The 19767-nt window shown below is 41.5% G+C and overlaps 1 protein-coding gene across 6 annotated transcripts in view; it reads right to left on the reverse strand.

Moving 5' to 3' along the window:
• The window catches only part of emid1 (EMI domain containing 1), a 54725-nt gene that overhangs the window by 29485 nt on the left and 5473 nt on the right, over positions 1 to 19767 (reverse strand). For all 6 annotated transcript variants that reach the window (XR_015094871.1, XM_086076436.1, XM_086076439.1 and 3 more), the window contains exons 2-3: positions 17030 to 17143; positions 16212 to 16315 (exon numbers count right to left, since the gene is read on the reverse strand). Coding sequence is in view for 5 of the 6 variants with exons in the window: in XM_086076436.1 (XP_085932562.1) it covers positions 16212 to 16315; positions 17030 to 17143 (218 nt within the window). In the remaining variant the exon portion in view is untranslated. The remainder of the gene's footprint in view (positions 1 to 16211; positions 16316 to 17029; positions 17144 to 19767) is intronic.

Genomic DNA, 19767 nt, shown 5'->3' on the forward strand with positions numbered 1-19767 from the left:
ACAGTTGACTATGTGAAGACATGCACACGATGATGAAAGAACACACAAACACAGAAAGCGCGAGGGGAGGGTGCCATGCAGAGGACTGGAAACAGATTACAGGAGGAGCAGTGGAGCGGGGAAACAGATGAAAATTTAGCCGAGCCGTCAACGCCTCCTCATCGCAGACAAACAACAGGCCAGATGAGAAGCTAACAGCTACACCATCAATCATGCGGCTCGTGTCAGCTAATAAAAAATGAGCGTGTGATGGGCGCGGGCCCATGAGGGTCTGCGGGTCTCCAGCCGGGCTTGGTGCGCTGAAGCTTACAAAAGAACCCAAGCTCCCCCTCTCCAAACGCCTTTATGCTGGCACCCACAACAACAGTCTTCCCTACACTCCTTCAAACCCACAGTGTGAGAAAGTGCTGAGGGAGGCAAAGAAAAGCCCCAGAAAAACTCATGCAGCATCCAGAATTTCCCTGTATGAGTACAAGTTGCTTGGTTCACATGTAACCAGCAGATTCCTAATCTCCGAAATGAGGTGCCGCAGATGAGGATAATGAAAATAGAGAAAAAGTGGGTGGTGTACATTGGGTGGGGTCACATCCACAATGCAGGGGTAGAGTTTGCCAGTCGGCGAGCTGGCGAACTCAGTAACAGGGTTAGTTTTTACTAGGCACGCCGGCGTGACGACCGGGACCTTTCCCGCCAGGCCTGGGGTTCGGGGGCACCTCATGTCTCCCGTTCCTCCCTTCCCCCCTTCCGTCCCACCACGCGGCTGGAGGTGGGGTGAGTGCGGGTGCCCCCGCTACTCCTCTCTCCGGCACAGATTCCTGGGTACAGGGGGTCCCCGGTATTTGAGGGGGGATGGCCTTGTTGGGGGAGGGGGGTGGTGGTACGGGTGGCTGGGTGGGGGGTGCGTGTGTGTGTGTGGGGGGGGCGGGCATGTTGGTTGTTCCGTGCTCCGTTGTGCTGCGATGGGCTAGGGGCGCAGGCCGTGTTGGGGTGGAGGGGCGCTCCTGTCTCCTGGGTTTGCTCTCCGGCCGGTTGTTGTGTCTTGGTGGCCGAGGCCTGGGGGGCCCTGGGGGTTGTGCTTGCCCTGTCCTGGCCGGGGTCGACGACTCCCCTCTTTGGTGGAGGTTTTTCATGCATGCCAGATCCACCACACCAGCATCTACCGGAATTCAAACACAATCTGCTTCTTCCTTGTTTGTGGATCTCACTCTGCTTCATCTAATCTATTTATCCTTCCTTTCTTTGGTCTTTCCTTTCTTGAGATCTCTCTAGTTTGTTGGAATTTGTATGCTTCTGGGGTTAGTGAAAGATTCTGGTTTGTGGCCCTGTGTGTGGTAGGTGGTGTCTGGTCGGTGCTGGATTTCACTTTTCTCTCTTTTCTTTGGTCACTCCTCGGGTCTCCTGGCAACTTCACGACTCTATCAGGATTCTGAAGTATTTGGTTTGGGTGAAGGGTATGGGATTTTTAATAGGTTTTGGGTGTATTGGTGAGCACAAACTCACACGCACGCACGCACACACACACACACACAAAAGAAGAGAGAGAGCAATGATGATGACGTTGAATCGGTAAGATTAACGAATGAACAATACTAAGCTCTCTAAGAAAGAAAAGTTTTACGATACATCAGTAAGCACTTATAGTAGAACCTAGAGTTAATCAGATGCATTGTCTACCAATTTGGTAGATTGATTTCCACATATCTCACAAGATGTCAGCTCAGGAATGATCATTCTAAAGTTGGTATCTCACTGAGCGGCGAATGATTGAGAATGTAGCAAATTTTGGGTTTCATCAGCAGCTTTAGCAGTCGCCAGCTCGCATTAGCGACTAAAAACCGCGTCGGGTGAACTCAGGCGGGGGCAATGAGGCACAAGCCTTGTAATAACAACTGTGGTCTGCTCTAAAAATAGCTCACCAGTAATGGGATACTGACTTGCTAAGAAGAATAAAAAAAAAAAATGGCAAAATGTTTTTAAACTTAGATTTTGTTTTAAAAATGTAATAGATTGTGTTGAATGAAAGAAAGAGCTGTTTTTATTTACACAAATATTACAAAAAATGACAAAAACAGCAACATAAATGGACCCAAATAAAAATCTGTGAAAATCACTCTCTCACACTCACACTCACACTCTCACTCAGTCTCTCTGTCTCTCTGTCTCTCTCGGCTGGCTCCTTAGCCTGGCTGGCTAAATCTCAGTTTTAATTGTTGCAGTTTTCCTTGTCCACTGGTTCACTAACAGGCGCCAGAGACTTTTTATGTCATTCCGATTGAAATCATTACCAATGAAGATTTTTGGCCACCTGTTCACATATGATGTGACAAGATCTATTCCAATCTGCCGTTTACATGCTCCACTATGTTAAATCAGATCGGCCGTGACAGAGGTGACCCCCCGATTTTCGTCAACATTCTTCAGAAAAGTTAGCGAATCCAACGCAAGCATTCGCCGCTCATCTGCAGTAATAGTCTTAAATTATTAATTTTGCAAGTGCGCTTTGCCTTTTTATTGTGATATGTATTCACAATTCCACTACAAATTGGATAGCCACCCAAAAAATGGAAATCAAAAGTGAAAAAAAAAGAAAGCTGTCCTGGGTGCACTGTATAATATTGTGAAATGCCAAGAAGAATGGACTGCCCCCTAGAAAGTCAGCTGTGTTTTGTGTAAATGTGAAGAGAGTCACATTTCAATCAGTGATCTCTCCTTTAACTGTGTTTCCATTATTGCTTAAGGGGAATAACAATACTTTCCAGCAATCACTTATAGTATATGTAAAAAGTACAGTATACTTTCCTTAAGACCATTTTGTGTTTGCTTATTTGTTTTACTGCTTCAGTATGGAGGAGAAGAAAAACAGCATTTGGAAGTAATTAGAAACTGAGATATACTGCAGATGGCTTTGTGATTTCATTATTGCATCAGAACAAACATAATTTAAGGCTTGGCAGTTGCATTTAGTCAACGAGGTCAAAATAAATTATCAAAGTTTCATGGACATAGAAAGAAAAGGGGAGGTTTGGTTCTTTGGAGTCTTTTGGGGATTAACTCATGTTCAGTTTCACCATCCAACAAACTTGCTATTAATTACCAGCAAAATTGTAGTCATGGCGACTTGTGGCAACATGCGGAACTCTGAGATAAAATAAAACTTATGGACTATCAACTAAATGTATTTCTGAAGCCATGCTCAGTGTGTTTGTGTCATGTACATGAGTGTGTGCCAATATTAGCCAGTTTGTGTTGTGTACAGAGGGAATACCAGCAGGTCTTCTCTAGGAACTTGGTGCTGTGGTATAAAACAGATGCCATATACCATGTACAGAATCTATGCACAAAAACTGCCCTCGCAGAATAGGCTGTCTGTGTCACATACTGTGAAGTACTCATGAAACTCAAGAAACAATTTGGTTCAGATCACCCTTAAAAACTTGGACACCGCATCGGCATAAAACTGCACTACTATTTCCATTCATTTATTTTTGTTATGATTGATTTTTATTTATCTCTCCATCAAACCATACATACAGTTTCATCCATACAGCCCATTATTCTGTCACCCAGTATCCATGTATCCATTCATCCAGACAATTGTCAAACCTTCAATCTCTCAGTCTATTCAGGTGCCCATCTATTCATACACACAACTGTCCTTTAATCCATCCTTTCACCCATGTATGTGTCAACCATCCATTTCGCTATCTATCCTTACAACCACCCATGTAGCCACTCTCATCATAAATCCATTCGTGATGCATTATTCCATTGATTTATCCAATACAGCTCTGTAAATACTGTACAGTTCACTTGTCTGTTCATCCATCACATCATCCTCAGCAAGTTACATTTTGTTCCAGCCATCTATTAACCGTTTAATATCCATCTTCTTTGCATTTAGTATTTGCTATCCAACCGACGTTTGTCTTTACTTGCACACAACTCTCCATTCAGCAATCCCTTGACCCAACATCATCCCAAGAGAAATATATTTATTTTCTTCTAGTCATCCATTCACTTACCCATGTCTATATCTGTCCATCATCCATCCACTTACATAGCATCTACAGTATTTATTCATTCTGTCTGTCTGCCATCTGTCATCCATCCATTATTCCACTTACATCTATCCATCCATCTGATCGTCCATCCATCCATCCTTATGTCTACCTCTTAAACCCATCAATCTGTCTGTCATTCAGTCATTCCAGCCAACAGTGGAGTGTTGATGTGTAACCTGGAAGATGACAGATACAGAAAAAATCCATCCAACATTCACCTCTTTCTCAACCTTCCAGTTGTCAGCAAGCTCCTTAGCAGCCAGAGAACTGCTGGCTGCCTAACAACTTTGTCATTACAGATTACCTACAGTATGTCAGACAAGTGAACACAATACAACCAACCCTTTCTCTCATGCAAAACTCTCATGACATTCTAAGAATTGTGATGTCTAAGTCACGAGAGTGTCATGGAAGAGACTATCGTTGCTTGTATAAATTATGTGCGCCTTTCTCCCTACATATGTAATTATATTTGTATTGGAATAAAGTGCTGTACCAAAGTGAAGTCCACATCTCACACGCACTTGGGATCATGTGTGTCCATGTCAAAATTGGATATGTTAAAGATGAGAAAACAAGGTGATAGATAAAAGAAGAAAAATTCTTTACAATATTTACAATTCTCATTTGCAGCTACATATAATGGCTGTGCCTAAGGAAAGCTGTCTTAAATGCAGCACTGGACTTTTAGAACCGATCATCCTCGAACTGTGTGAGTAACTGTGTCAACTTTTCCAGCACCTGCACAATAAGTCCTCAGATTTCTACACTTCTGTGATGACTTTACGTTCTGTCAAATTGCTGCTATTCTTTGCTATTTCTTACACAACTACTGAACTGATGCGGCAAATGATTAATTAAGGGAGTAACTAAATCATTCATAACTACACATGGTAGTGTAAAAGCTTTTGAAAATGTATTTGCATACACAACTGTAACTGCAACTGCAACGCAAACCACTTATGTTTCAGTGGTTATGCGCAATGTGTCATGCAAACAAAATGGTGAGGCAAATGGAGACTACTGCTACTGTACCACCTCCGGAGGTCGAAAAAAACAGCTCCACACTTTTGGAAGTAAAAAGCAACTGGAAGGAGGAGGTGATAAGATGTCAGGTGTGGCTAATTTAAAGGAATCCTAATTTGGGAATAAGAGCTGAAGTCACTGGTCTTGAGCAGTGTGCCCTTATCCCGCGTGCAAATCTGAAGCAAGAACATTGGTTGAAGTCTTCATTCTAACTTCCAGTGACCTTTGAAGTATTTGAATCCCTGACAGGATCTACTCTAGCCTCCGAGATAAGCTTAGGAGCCAAAATGAGGAAAACATAGAAAACAGAAGTCTGAGAAACCATGGTAACCATGACATTTTATTTAATACACGTACTTTTATTTCCTGCTATCTCTGGCAATCTTTCGAAATGTTGATGGTGCTGTCTTTGATTTGATTTGCTGATAAACCATAACCAGCTAAGGTCACACTGTACTCACTCCATTTCTAAGGAATCTAATACTAACCCTGATGAAAGTTATTGCTACAGAACTACGACGCCAACACAAATAAATACTACAAGTATTTTCTATTATTCTGGAAAAAAGCACACCCAACTGTCTCTTATTTGGAACGACCCAATTTTATCCAGGAGGGTAGGACTGTAAAACACTGCCAGTGCCTTATAACTCGAAACATTTCAATGTAACAATGAAGTTGTTGTTCATAAAGTTTATCTGTTAATTATGATGATTAATTCTGTCTGCCCCCTAAATCTGCTGGAACCCACATCCACGAGTCACAACCCATTAACAACATAAAACTTGAAGGAATTGGCACCTGTAGTGATACCGTTCTCCGTTTAGAATGGACAGGAACTAGATCAACAGTTTTTCAGCTCCGAGCACAAGCACAGAAGGAAGAAATAAAGAACTCCAATTTTTAGATGAGACTGTAATTTTTCACTTTGTTTTAAGGTCAGGGCCCATCTGGCTCGAGATCTATTAACACTCCTTTAGCAGGTCTTTGTTTACTCAAGTAGTCGTATAACAACATGGAGGGTTCATATTAAAAAACGTCACTAAGGATAAGACATGAGGTCTAAATTGGATATAATGATAGTTAATGCCCATATAAGCTGAGGATGACTTTTGTGCTCAGGACCAGATCCTTCAATCAGGCTTCAGTACGGTACGGAAGAAATGGCCCAAGTGTGAGTGTGCCCATAAGCTCAGTTAAGTGTAAACGTGACTAAAAGAAGTCTGAGTCATTGTGTGTGACAGAATATGTGAGACAAAATCGAGTGCATATCATTAGAGCCTAAAACATTGTTTTTGTTCTGTGGCGTGTTATGTTGTTACTGTTGTTTATTGCACATCTCTCTGATCATTCCCACCTCACTATAATGTGAACTTCAGAGAGGGAAAGGATCAAGGGGATAAAATAGACTAGGTAGGTCCTGGGCTGCTTGAGTGGAAAAAACACCGAAGTTACACAGATTTGTTTTTATTTTGATGAAGGTGGAGGAAAAATGTAAACTAGCTACTGGTACAGATGTCATCCAAATGAGCTGCTCAATGGACTGCCAAATGATCTGTAGCTCATCAATAAAACCACTGTTGCTTTGGAAGACCAGTCCACTCTGGGTGTGAACACAGCCTACACCTCATCACAAGCAGTTCAACAACACAACCTGTCATGACTACTTCTGTCTACCACAGTGAGTGATAGATCATAAACACAATTACAAAAACTTAACACTGGATGTGTTTTTGCCAGAACCAATACAGGCATGTAACAGTCGATGCTTTTCTGGCATTGACCAAAGTCTGTTATTAATGGTGTGTTGAATCTGATGCAGCAAAAAGATGCTGTATAAAGCGGTATGACTATCTTGCAGAAATCAATAACAGCCTGACTAAGCCCAGCCAAGTTTGACAAAGTTTTCATCCACTTTTACCCCCAATGACGTACAGCGACGGAACATCACAGTCGTAGAGTTGGATCGAGCTTGGTGATGTATGTGCTACACGGTGTCTGAAGCGCTTGGACAGAACGTGAAGGTCTGCCAAAATAAATAATAGTGCATGACATAATCTTTGTCCATCAAGGTTTCATCCACTCGACAGCTCTCCAAATCTGGCACATTACCCGCGATTTACTGCCAATCTGTCACTGAGAACAAATGCAGCTGGTGTGCGTGAGTGTGTGCTTATGACAAAAGACAGGCAGCATAAAGTGTGCCTGTGTCTTGTACTGGTCCTCTTTTTCAACTCTGTGAATGCGTAAGCAGAGCATCCTTTAGTCGTGTTTATGTGCTGTTAAGAACAGGTATGTTTTTGGAGATGTGTTTGCAGCTGGGCCTCTTACCGTGAGCTCAGCATGAATGGGTGGCATTACCACCTCAGGAAGCAGCAACATGAAGACACTCTGGACTTTATTTATGGTACTGATAGAGGCGAGGGAGGTCATCATGCACAATGCTGGCTGCACGTTGTGGACGTGGCATGGGTCCAACCAAAACAATAGCTCTGTTGCAGCCCCCCTGTATGAGTCCCATGGGGGCAGTGGAAAGGGCGGAATGCAGGCCTGGGTTTAGAGGTTCAAGGGTACGTCCTGTAGTTAATGAGATCACCCTGCTGGGCCCCCCAACATTGTCTTAGCAGCACTGCAACAACGTCCTCCTGATGTGTGCCACTAAAACACAAAGTGCACAACGCTCCCTTGAGGTAATCGGAACAAGATGTCCCTCAAAGGACGAAGGTGCCAGAAAGAGCCGTACTCTGCAAACTAGACGTAGGCTGCCAACTTGCTGCACATGGATGCCTGTACTGGCTAATTTGTACAAGTGAAAAGGACATGACCCGAGGAAATGCCTAAGAGCAAAGCAGAAATACTTTTCTTAATGGGGCATGCCTTACATGGTCTATTGATGCAAATGGTACTTCACTTGTTATGAAACATAACACAGCGGTAGGATTCTCTGCATGATAGTGAAACTGACTGCGGCCTTAAAATAATTCATAAAATAATTGAGCATTACAGAAATGTAAACTTTGAATGGTTAAAACTGATCTCACAATAATTTTGTAATATTTGTACAATATTGGAATCGCTGATGGCAAGTGCCCCAAGGTCATACATTTCTGCCTCTGATCTCCACAACAGCTCAGAGTTTGAGCCACTGCCAGGCTTGACGTCACATGAGGCATTGACATAACTCACAAGACCTCAGGGTATTTTGCTTATCCTTTGGCTTTTGTGTTGTTTTTGTGGCTTTTATTCCAAAAGAGATAGATACATTAAGAATGTAATGTGAAACGTGAAAGCAGTTGAATGCTTGGGTTCAGCCCAGTGAAGAGTTAGAGGTCCTGACTGTAGTTTGGAGTCCTTGAGAGGGGGTGTGACAGTGAGATGTGGAAAGACCTAAAGACCTAAACCCGAGTGGTGCTTTGTTTTTTTACTTATACTTGAGGTTGTCAAGGTATTTAATAAAAAGCCCCTCAGATGGCAGGATCCCAGGATTGGCCTTAAAAACTCATATTCGTTGAAAATAGTCCAGTTGGAACATGACAGAGTGATGTTTAAATCCCTAAACAATTATAGGACTACAGTATTTTTGGAGCAATTATTAGTATCATTATATAGATAGATAATAGGTCATTCAGTTAGGAAAGATGCACACAATGATGTCCACATATTACGTCACAGTCCTTGGGCAAAGATTCATTCACAAATTTGGGAGTGTTTGTTGAATGATTTGATACTTGGCACCATGTAAAGCCTGCAAAATCACACACTCCTTTAGTCATATGTTTCTCACACATCCTGTAAATCCCCCATGTGTTTGTCATGTAGCCCAACAGCTTCATAAAGTATATCAGCAATTTGAGCTTGAGAAGCATGTACAGTTGCACTCCACTCTTCTGGCCCTTCAAGTGAGATAATTTATCTTTGCTGGAGACAATTCAAAGCCGAACAGGCACGCACGTGGCCGCAGATCATCTTTACTTGCCTTTTGTCCAGAACTAATCGCAACCATCAGCACCGCTCATCTCATCCCTGCTCCCTGCTCAGCACTGAATGAGGCGCCACGTGAACAGATGGAAACAAACGTTACAGCGAAGCAGCAGTTAAACTCACAGCACCAGCAGAGGCAAAAGTCGTATGCAAAACTTGGCTGAGAAGAGGTGACGGAACCCAAGGGGGGTGATAGTTTGGGAGGTCTGCGATTGAGCGCCCATAAATGATGTCATCACTACAAACCGCAGCAAAATCTGTGTGATGTGGCTTGTTTGTGGTTGAGAGTACATGGGAGCGGAGGCTTCAAGGTCGACTCCATAATATCCCACCCACTTAGAAGCATCAGTCGGCCCTTGCCGACGTACAATGTGTTTGAGAGCTCAGAGCCAAACAAGCAGCTACATCATGAAAACCAGTGGCGTGTATAAAACCACTAATACGGCAGAAGTGCTCCATATCTAAGATAAATTCTACTAAGAAAGTAAAAATATGTCACATGAAAGTAAAACGATGCATTTGATGCAGACGCCATCTGATAACCTGCAAATTTAGGAGTCTCTTAACATGTTGAAAAAAAAATCATTATTCAAAATTAGGAAACAGTTAAGAATTAGAAATTCAATCCCAGTGTGGTTGTCTATAAAAGGTGTACATTTTAGACAAAGGGCTTGTTCATTAATTTTTTTGTTTTACTGAGTTCTTTGCACAATTAACAGCATTTTGCCACGTCAGGCATGTATTCAAAGCCTCGAGTAAACAGTGTGCACATTGTCATCCAAATTCAACAAACTTAAAAAAAACAAAAAAGATTACCCAGTCATGTTGGCTTTCCTCAACAAGAAATACACTTGTTAAATAAAGAGTTCTAGGAATTAAAAATTAACTCATTGGGATTGCAAATATTCACCATATTCACTTTTTGCCTATATACAAACTAAGATTATGAAAAAGCCACCAATAATGTGTATACAATATACAGACTGTATAAATCAGACAAGTATTTCTTACTCTCCTGTGTTCAAAAAAATAATTAAAACACCCCCCCCCCCACACACACACACACGCACGCACACACCCCCACACACACACACACACACACACACACACACACACACACACTCACACACACACTCACACACACACTCACACACACACAAAACACCCTCAGATAAGAGGAAATTAGTTAGGATGTACTGTACAGCAACAAACAAGAAACCACCAGTGCTCAAGCTTACCATTGACTGGAAACAACACAACACCTTCAAGCTTGACTGAAATTTTATCTGGCCCAAATAACTTTCTGCACTTAAAGCTACCCTATGTAGCAATTTGCCCAAACATATCTGTACAATAGCCTTTAAAATTTTTAACATCTAATAAGCAGATTAACACCTTAGCTGTTCACAATGGGTATTCCTACAAGCCTCTGGCCAATAGTTTTCAGGCTGGATTTGGGTTTCCCGCCCTCTGTCTGTGAACATGACACCGTGTGCATTGTGTACATGAGAAGAGAGTGTGCAGTTTCATTTTTCGGCTACACGTGGCAGTAGCAATTTGAAATTAAATTTTCTACATTGGGCAGCGTTAAGTATTATATTCTGGGAAGACAAAGATTGAGCTCTTTGAACACATTGCAAAATGTTGATTGCATGCGTCAATTGAGGCTTTCAAAGCCAATGACAGTGTGCCAATTGTCAAGTATATGGTGGTAATACAATTCTCTGAGGCTGACAGTAGTACGGGTGCATAACATAAAGTCGACGCAACAATAATGGAGTAGGAGAACTACTTGCAAAATAACTTCAAATCAACAGACGGCTGAACCAATAAGACCATGATCCCAAACACACATTAAAACTAGTACTCTAATGGATAAAGCAGTCAAACATTAAGCTTGGAATGGCCTTCCCAAAAGACTGCAACACTCCTGAACATTTGTGGATTACGGCAAAAAAAAAGAAAAAAAGCCAAGCCCGTTCCAGGAAACCAACCAATTAAAATTAAATGACTAGCGATTCTGCCAAAAAGAGTGCTTAAATATACAGTTACAGTAGGTTAAAAAAAGTGAATCTTGCTAAGGGCATTTATCCTAATATCAGTGGCGGTGTATACTTTAGTCTGTTTTTAAAAGTGTTTTTTTTTTTTTTTTTTAATTGCTGATGAGGCCTACTTTCTTTCTAACTGTAGGAAAAATAGATTTGAATGAGCTCCCGGGGGAAGTGTTGGGAAATAATAAATAAATCAGTGAGCGGAATTGCCGTTTCCAGCTCAGGAGCCAGATACATAAAAACTTAACTCAGATTCAAGTCAGACTGACCTGGAAAGTTTGTACGTCACATGAAATCTATCAAATGTGTTGTGCCATTAAGTCTGTAGTGTGTGGGTCATCTATCTCCAAGTACGCCGCGGTAGGGTCTTTCACATTTTAAAAATTGCTTATTGGTGGTATATCTCTTGTTAGTCAATATTTTGTTTTTTAAAAATATATCTTTTTTTTTTTAATGCAATTACGGGTGTCAATAAATGTTGGATTTTCAATATTCCCTCACTGGCCCTGTCCCAGTCCCTGAATGGGTTAAACAACCAGAGTTTGGTTAGAAAAAATTATAGAAGCATTTTGGTGTTTAAATATTAAAAAATATATTTTATATTGCTTCATGTGCCAGTTACAAACAGCTTAAAGCAAGCATGCCTAGCTTCTTAATTGGAGAACTGTGTGAGCTAGATAATTGCTTTTAGTTGTATGTTAGTTATAGACTGTAGGCTATACTTACTATACTGTATATTACGGTCTATTTATCGGATTGTCACTTATTGCGAGCGGGTATGGAAAGTGTGGGGGTTCACTGAAATGTTAATATCTACAGACAGTATACAATGCTAATTCCTGCTTTCCAGTGGTGGATCTGTTAATTTAATAACTATCCAACCCCTTCCCATGAGAGGCGCCTGATGGGACAGAGAAGCCTGCTTACTCATCTGGAGCCGTGAGACGACTTCACCTCAGTCTCAGCTGCTTCCAATTTGGGTCGCAACACTCACCATTGCATTAGCCATTGACACCATGAAGATCAGCTGCTGTGCGGCCTGTCTGCAGCTGTCTACCTCAATGCATGTTTGCATTTTCTGTGTCTCTGTAGACTTGGGATGACTATGTGTGGGGTAATGTAGCTCAAATGACATGAAGTCCAATCACAACATAGAAACATCGGTAACACCTCCCGGATAGCCTGACATTTGAATGAAAGATGCGTTGGCAGTCTTAAATGAAGATTGTCATTGCTTTGCTGTCGTGGTCCACAAGGAGTGAGAGAGGAGATTGCCTGCTCTTGTTCACTTCAGGCTTCCTTCACTCACAGCTACTAAAGCCTGACACCCTTGCAGCAGGTAATCATCCTAAACAGCTGCATCTTTAACCAAGCAAATGCTCGTACGCAAAACCTCCTGCCTCCAAGCCCACATTCCACTTTGGCGGACATATACACACACAACACAACATCCATGCACACGCCCACTCTTCCTTTGCAAAGTGGGACTGAATTATGTTTAAAGCACTGGGTTTAGTGTGTATGCCCCTGATAAGGCCTGGCAGAGCTGTGAAAACACAGATTAAGTTTCTGCGGCTTATTAAGGACAACGCGCCTCAGCCTCCCAGCCATACCGCAAATTGCATCTGAAAAACCGCAGCCTCCTCTGCATGACTGTGAGATATGTCTTGATGGGTACCCCCTGCGGCGGAGATTTTGACAGACGTGCTAGTTCGCGCCTACATACACTTCCCCCATATGCCGTGTACAGCCTGCAACCCCCTCCTGTGATAAGGTTCATTCATTGCTTTGATGGCTTTCGTCCATACATCAAGTCCCAACACCAAGATATCAAGTGTCGTCGTTGATAGTCAGATGATAAATGTCTAGATAAGTTTGAATATTGGCATCACTGCTGCTGATGGAATGAAAATTTGTAAATCCAACTTCAAAAGTTCAATTTATCCTGATATCACTGCTTTGTCTTTTAATGAGGACTAATTTTCTGAATTGTCTGAAAAGAAGCATTTACTGTACGTCTATGGAATGTCAAAGCTAACCAAGCATACATTAAATCCCTGTTCCTGGCAGGCTATGAAATTCCCTCCATCTGCAAATACTTACAGCCTTTTTTTTCTCTATTGGACTCAATCAGTGATAAAGACCATTATGTTCCCGGTCCAGAGGTAAGACAATATCTCCCAAACCTCATAGAAAACAATTAGAACTCAGTAATTACACCACTGGCCTGGAATTCCAGCCAAAGCCTGAGGTCGGGGTGAGACAGTCAGAAAAAGAGCACATGTGAACGATGCCTGTCGGATGTCGTGTTATCTTACCCCGCATGGACTATGAAGGAGTGCATGCTTGGTTATGAACCCTGATGTGATGTAATGTTTTGCTTTAGAAATATGAATACGATAGGCCTGAAATCCTGTGTGACAGCATGGCACCATCATTCCACATTATCCTCCCTCATTTATCTCAGCATGCTGCTGCTGCCGCTGCCTTGGTTTTGGGAAACGCAAAACTAAAACAGAGACATGTTATCTCGACGTCTCCTCCACTGGATCGGCTGATTTATATTTGTTGGTTGCTGGAAGGCAAAGGGGGGTGCTGAGAATGGACAGCCACAAGAGAAAACAACTCTCTCGCATCCATCTAAGCACATCAGTGAGAAAACTGTCAGCGTGTGCACAGGCTATCCTCACGTTGCACCTTAAGGCAGGCAGGATGTTAACACTGTAATAATGCATACTGGGACTTGGGAGTCGGTGGTGACCCGATGAGAGACTGATGGGGTTCAAACTAAATCAGCGGATCATACACATTTTCCACAGTCTGACAAGCAGAAAATTGAGAATGATGGGAACGAGAGGTCTCTTAAAGGTATATTTCAATGAGATTCATGAGCTCTTAAGTAGAATGTTATTAATGTTTTGGTTAGACAGACACTAGGATGTTTGTGCTTTGTTTGACACGTACATTACATTTAGTTTAAGGTAAATAAATAAAAATATAAAGTGCTCACTGACTTTTTCTCTCTTTTTTTTCTTTCTAAGAGAGAACTCAGTATTGTTCATTCTGTAATCTTACCGATTTGACATGACATCATCATTGCTCGCTCTCTCTTTTTTTCCCTTCCCTTTTTCTTTTTTTTTGTATGTGCATGTGTGTGTGCGTGCGTGCACTCATTAATTCACCTAAAACCTATTAAAAATCCCATACCGTTCACCTAAACCGAATACTTCAGAATCCAGCTAGAGTCGTGAGGTTGTCAGGAGACCCAAGGAAGGATCAAAGAAAAGAAAGGAAAGTGAAATCCAGCACCGACCAGACATCACCTACTACCCACGGGGTTACCAACCAGGATCTTTCACCAACCCCAGAAACATCTAAATTCCAACAAATTAGGGAGACCTCAAGAGACCAAAGGAAAGACTGACTTTTTCTAAAGCAGATGGTGTCCCAAACAGTTATTAAGACCTTGCCTTTTCAAACTTGCACTCATCGAACTTCGTGTGCAGTTTTCCCCTTCACTCCACGGCAACAGATTTAAGCCCACACCGTGGTCCGGCTCTGCACGTGTGGTCAGCTTTTATTTTGGCTTCAAACTGTGAATGAGGCGGGCGGTAGCACGCTCTCAGTTTCTGAGGTCCTTTAGCGGTCCTGCTCACATGGCGGGGACAGAACAAAGCACCGGTGGCCCTGGATAGCGTCCGCGATGCCAGAGAGTAAGGCCCCCGTGAATGGAAACTGTCACTTCCACTCAGCGCAGCCTGTGATCTGAGCCACCCGAAACAGCGCTCAGTTAAGTGGCTAATCCTGGCATCCCTGCTGGCTCGACAGCCCCCTGCTGCCATGACAACCGGAGGGGAATCTCCTCTGGCAACAACTTCATTTGATAATTTCCTCTCTCCTCTGCTTTTGTTAAGTAAAGTCTAGTCCCCTGGTGAACTTCGCATTATGGTGGGTGAAGTTGCATTGTGACTGTTGTGATCACGTAGAGCTCACTTGCAGGCTTGGTGAACAAACAGTCACTGCTTTCAGTACCACTAAAAAAGTGACTAGTGTAAATATTTATTGTGCTTTGTGTTGCAAATGCTTGACAAATTATGTTACCCACAGACAAGTACGGGCCCAAATAGTCACTCCAACCTTCTCCCTAGACCAGTGGTGACCAAACTATGCCCCGGGGGCCATTTGCGGCCCGCCATACATTTTTGGCCGGCCCGCGTAATATACTAAAAATATTTTTTTACATGGCCACAATGCTATCTTTTTTATTTTTAAGAGGGTGTATTAAACTCTTCTAGCTATGCAAGAGACAGTCCTCCAATAAATATGACCACATAGGTTGTTTTTAAAAAGTGCCAAATTACGACCAGGTGTTGCATGTTTTAATTTAGCGACCTCTATCGGCCATGTTGAATAGCGCAAAAATCCAAAAGCTGGACTTGAGCCCGGCAGAAGCAGTTTAAAAACTACATTATATCAATGATGTATAATTGCTTCATTGATTTTACCATTTTTAATAAGTAAGTTAAAGTAAAAAATTTTTTTATAATAATTCAAAGTGGCTCTTGCGTCTTTCTATTTTTATGTATGTGGCCCTCAGAAGACAAAGTTTGGACACCCCTGTCTAGACAGTCTGCATTGAGGTGCCCATGCCAGGGAAAGTCATCACACATGTGTGCGCATATCTCAAGCAGCTACTGTGGTCACAAAAAGAAAACAGGCATGCTAACACGGCCCTTTGAGACGATGATGACTATGCTCCACACCATTAAAACACACAATTTAACAAAGCAACAATGCAGCAGCACAATTAACTAATTTAACCAGATAAATTATCAATTGAGACAAGGCTCAAGTCAATAATTTTTACACTATTGTTATTTTTCATTAATAATAATAATAATATCAATACATTCTATCATCAGGACATTCAAACACACTTTAAAACAGGTTTAAAAAAAACTGTTATGAGGACCCCAGTTTGATTTTATCACCTTATATACAAAAACAATAATGCTATGTCATTAATTAAGCTGACTTCCTTTTCAAACCCATTTCCCCGGTTCAGGAACTCTGTCTTCCTGTCTGGACTTACCTTCTTCACAGGCGGTCCCGCTAAATCCTGGACAGCATTTCCACTCCAGTGAGGTCACGGTGCGGTACACCGTTTTATAGGAAGGTCTGACAACCGTCCTGTAGCTGGAAAACACAACATGTAAAAATCGTATTACATACTTCAGTTCATCACAGTAAAGCTTCGAACAATAAACTTTGATCTGGCTTTTGTTTTCACTGCAGGCCCATGATGGCCGCACCAACTACATACACAATAAATGCATATAAATTTAACAAAAAATCAGGAACAGGGATGTGAAAAAGTAAACAAAGGTTAAAGAGGAAGTCAACCCCCCAAAAAACATTCTTGACAATAATATGTTCTATGCAGCCCCACTAGTCTAAATATGGTATTTTGGTTAATATTGCGTTAGTGGACTATGAGTTAAGCAGCAAAATCCAACAGTTGTTATCAATATGAGAAGGCAGCCATTTTGTCACTTGCTGTCAAGTGAAAATAACATCACAGTTGCTCAGGTCTCAGCTAACGACCAATCACAGCTCAGCTTCAGAAAACAGCTGAGCTGTGATTGGTCGTTGCCTGAGCCCTGAGCAACTGTGATGTCATCTTCAGTCGACAGCAAGCGGCAAAATGGCCCCTGAGATGGAAAAAAACCATCTGTTTTTTGCTGTATAACTCATATTCCACAAATTTTATATTAATCAGAATGTAATGTTTAGACTACTGACATCACATATAACATATTACTGTCAAGAAATGTTTGAGGTTGACTTCCCCTTTTTAAAAAAAGGGCTATCCAACACTTCATGCTCTTTCTTCTTGTTTCTTGTGCTCACCTGCCCCCTGTACATCCCTGTGGCCAGCGGCAGGTCTGGTAAACTCTCTGCACGACGGTCCCATTCTGCACCTGGCAACTCACTGTCTTTGTGACTGTATGAGGACACCAGTTTCTGAAGGGACACACGAAAAGAAATATGAAGGCAAGCGTGCAGAAAATGTGCCCTTGATACATGAAAACCCCATTTCAGGAAATAAATATTTCACGTAGCACATCTTTGGAGAACAGTAACAAGGACACTCTCACAGCATCATTCTTATGGCAGGAAATTAGCTCCACGGTCAGATTCACTATGCTGTTGTCTTGGTTCAGTTCTCCCTCCCCCCAGTCCTTTTGAAACTCCTTTACGGTGTTTACACAGTTTAATTCAGCCACGAGATATGCAGAAGTGCATTGTAAGCCCTATTTACACTGTTGTGTCTGTTCATTTGCATTCAGCTCTGAGATAATGTCATTCTGAAGAACAGATGAGGTCCCCTACTGAGATGGGAGTGTTTCCACACATGCCAATGCAAGGTCAGGAGTCCCCTCTGTGTGTACACAGAAGCTTCGTAAGCCATTTCCCCAAGAGTCTGGGAGTGTAAAAAGAACAACCTGACATGACAATAAGATTATTCCAGGTCAATGTTTCACATCTGCTGGTAGGCTTCACAAAATTTTTAAAAATAAATAAAGCTTTCCCATCTCATCCCACAATTTTGAGTTACACGTTGAAACATAAACACGAGGAGGCAGTTAAATGTGACATGTGTTCCCATGATTTTATTAACAATGACGTGTACACAAAGCCCCCCGATTAAATTCACATGGTGATAGCTGGGGGACAAACATGGCAAACTATTACCATGGTGTGTTTACACAATCAATAACTGTGCTGCTCTGTAACTGTGAGCTCCATTTAGAAACCACAAAGGAAACTGCAGGCCACTTAGCGCAGAACTTTGTGTGTTCTGCTGCCAATGTGTTTGCAAGCGTGGGAGGGAGGCACCGCCGTCTGTTTGTCAATACGCATGACCATATGTTCGTGTGCGAGAGACTAAAAGAAAGCGCCAAAGGCAGAGGATGCTAAACAGCTCCCATTAACAATCCCCACATGTGGTGGTGGCCGCACACATAGATCTGCGGATTAAAGAAAAGATGCACTTACTATAACTATTTGTGTCTCTAGGCACTTGATTAGGTACACCTTGCTATTACCGTGCTGGACCTGTTTTCCATCTGAGCTGGAATTGGAAACAGTTTGAATAGATTTTACTCCACATTAACCGAATAGAATCCCAAAGTTGATGCAGCTTTTGCACACACACACACGCCAGGAATCTTCTTTTCCAGAACCTAATGCTATTGGATGGAGATCTCATCATCTCAAGAAGGCAATTTGACTACAACTCAAAATCAAAGAACAGTTACTGTGGTAAGAAAGGGATAGACACCAACAAGTAATCTCAAGTCCACCTTCTTCTTGATCGTCTTCGATCGTATACACTTCAAAATCCATCTGCCACATTATCTATAACTTTGTATGTTCCTGTCATAACACAGCTTCCATCATGTTTGGCACATGATGTAGTACGTTCCTTTCCATCTCCATACTTTCCTCTTCCCATCACGTCATACATGCTGACCTTGCTTTCTCCTGTCATTCACTGTCACTTTCCGTTTTTGAGGCTGTCTATCCCATACTTAAACAGAGCAAAAGTCTGCACCTTGTTTAAAATCTCATCTCCGATTCTAGATTTTTACAATACCTTATCCATAATATTTTTGACTTCCATTGATATTGTGAACAGGTTTTTTTTATCATCAAGAGAAGGATTTGGTCAACCCTGACTTTTAGTCGTCCTCTGTGGTATTCACGGCATTTTGAAAACATACTTTTAATTATTATTTTCAAGCCAAGTGTGGTCTTACATTGTTGGCACTGCACTTTATATTGGTTGCTCCAGTCAAACAATATCATCTCTAATTCAGAATCCTTGTTATTTCATGGTCATTTGTCTAATAAAAGTTCAGCCATTTTAAAGATGACATTTTCAGTTACAGTTGTGCTTGTAAGTATCTTATGAGCTTAACTGTATATGTATGAAAGTTAAACATTGCTTAATGACACAAAAATACTATGAACCGTCTCCAAAATTCACATGCACATCTCTACTCATGTCCACTTCAACAGTTCAACCTCTGAAAATATTAAAACAGTTGCCACAGTTTTGGGGATTTAAATGGGCATGAAGCCTTTTCACACCATACAGTTGCGCTTATAAGTATACACACCATAGCGCAGTGGTTCTCAACTTTTTTTCTCTGACGTACCCCCTAACCTCATTTCTAATTGAAAACAATATATACAAATTAAAACCAAGTGCTGGGCCATCATTGCCTGATTTATTAAACTTTGGAACTCTATTTGTATTTAAGTGGTCTCTTGAACTGTTTGGGGAAAAAAAAAGAGATAACTAATATATAATTAAATAAATATTTGTGCACATACAGATTATTATCAACATAAAGTGTCATCTTTTGGGATCATAGTAAAGCTCTGTTCTCAAAAATAAATAAACTAAATTTTAAATAAAGTTTTAAGTGATTGACAGGTGATTCTAGGTGGCATATGACAAGTTGGGTCAAACCATTCTGGTATGGGGAGATGCAGTTTTTTTTTTTTAGGATACTGAAATTGAATAGCTTACTGAATATAAAATACATTTTATGAACTTATTTACATTTAAATATACT

This window comes from Leptonotus elevatus, chromosome 5 (genome assembly GCF_054856555.1).
Source record: "Leptonotus elevatus isolate MCC_2025b chromosome 5, RoL_Lele_1.0, whole genome shotgun sequence".
NCBI classification, from domain to species: Eukaryota; Metazoa; Chordata; class Actinopteri; order Syngnathiformes; family Syngnathidae; genus Leptonotus; species Leptonotus elevatus.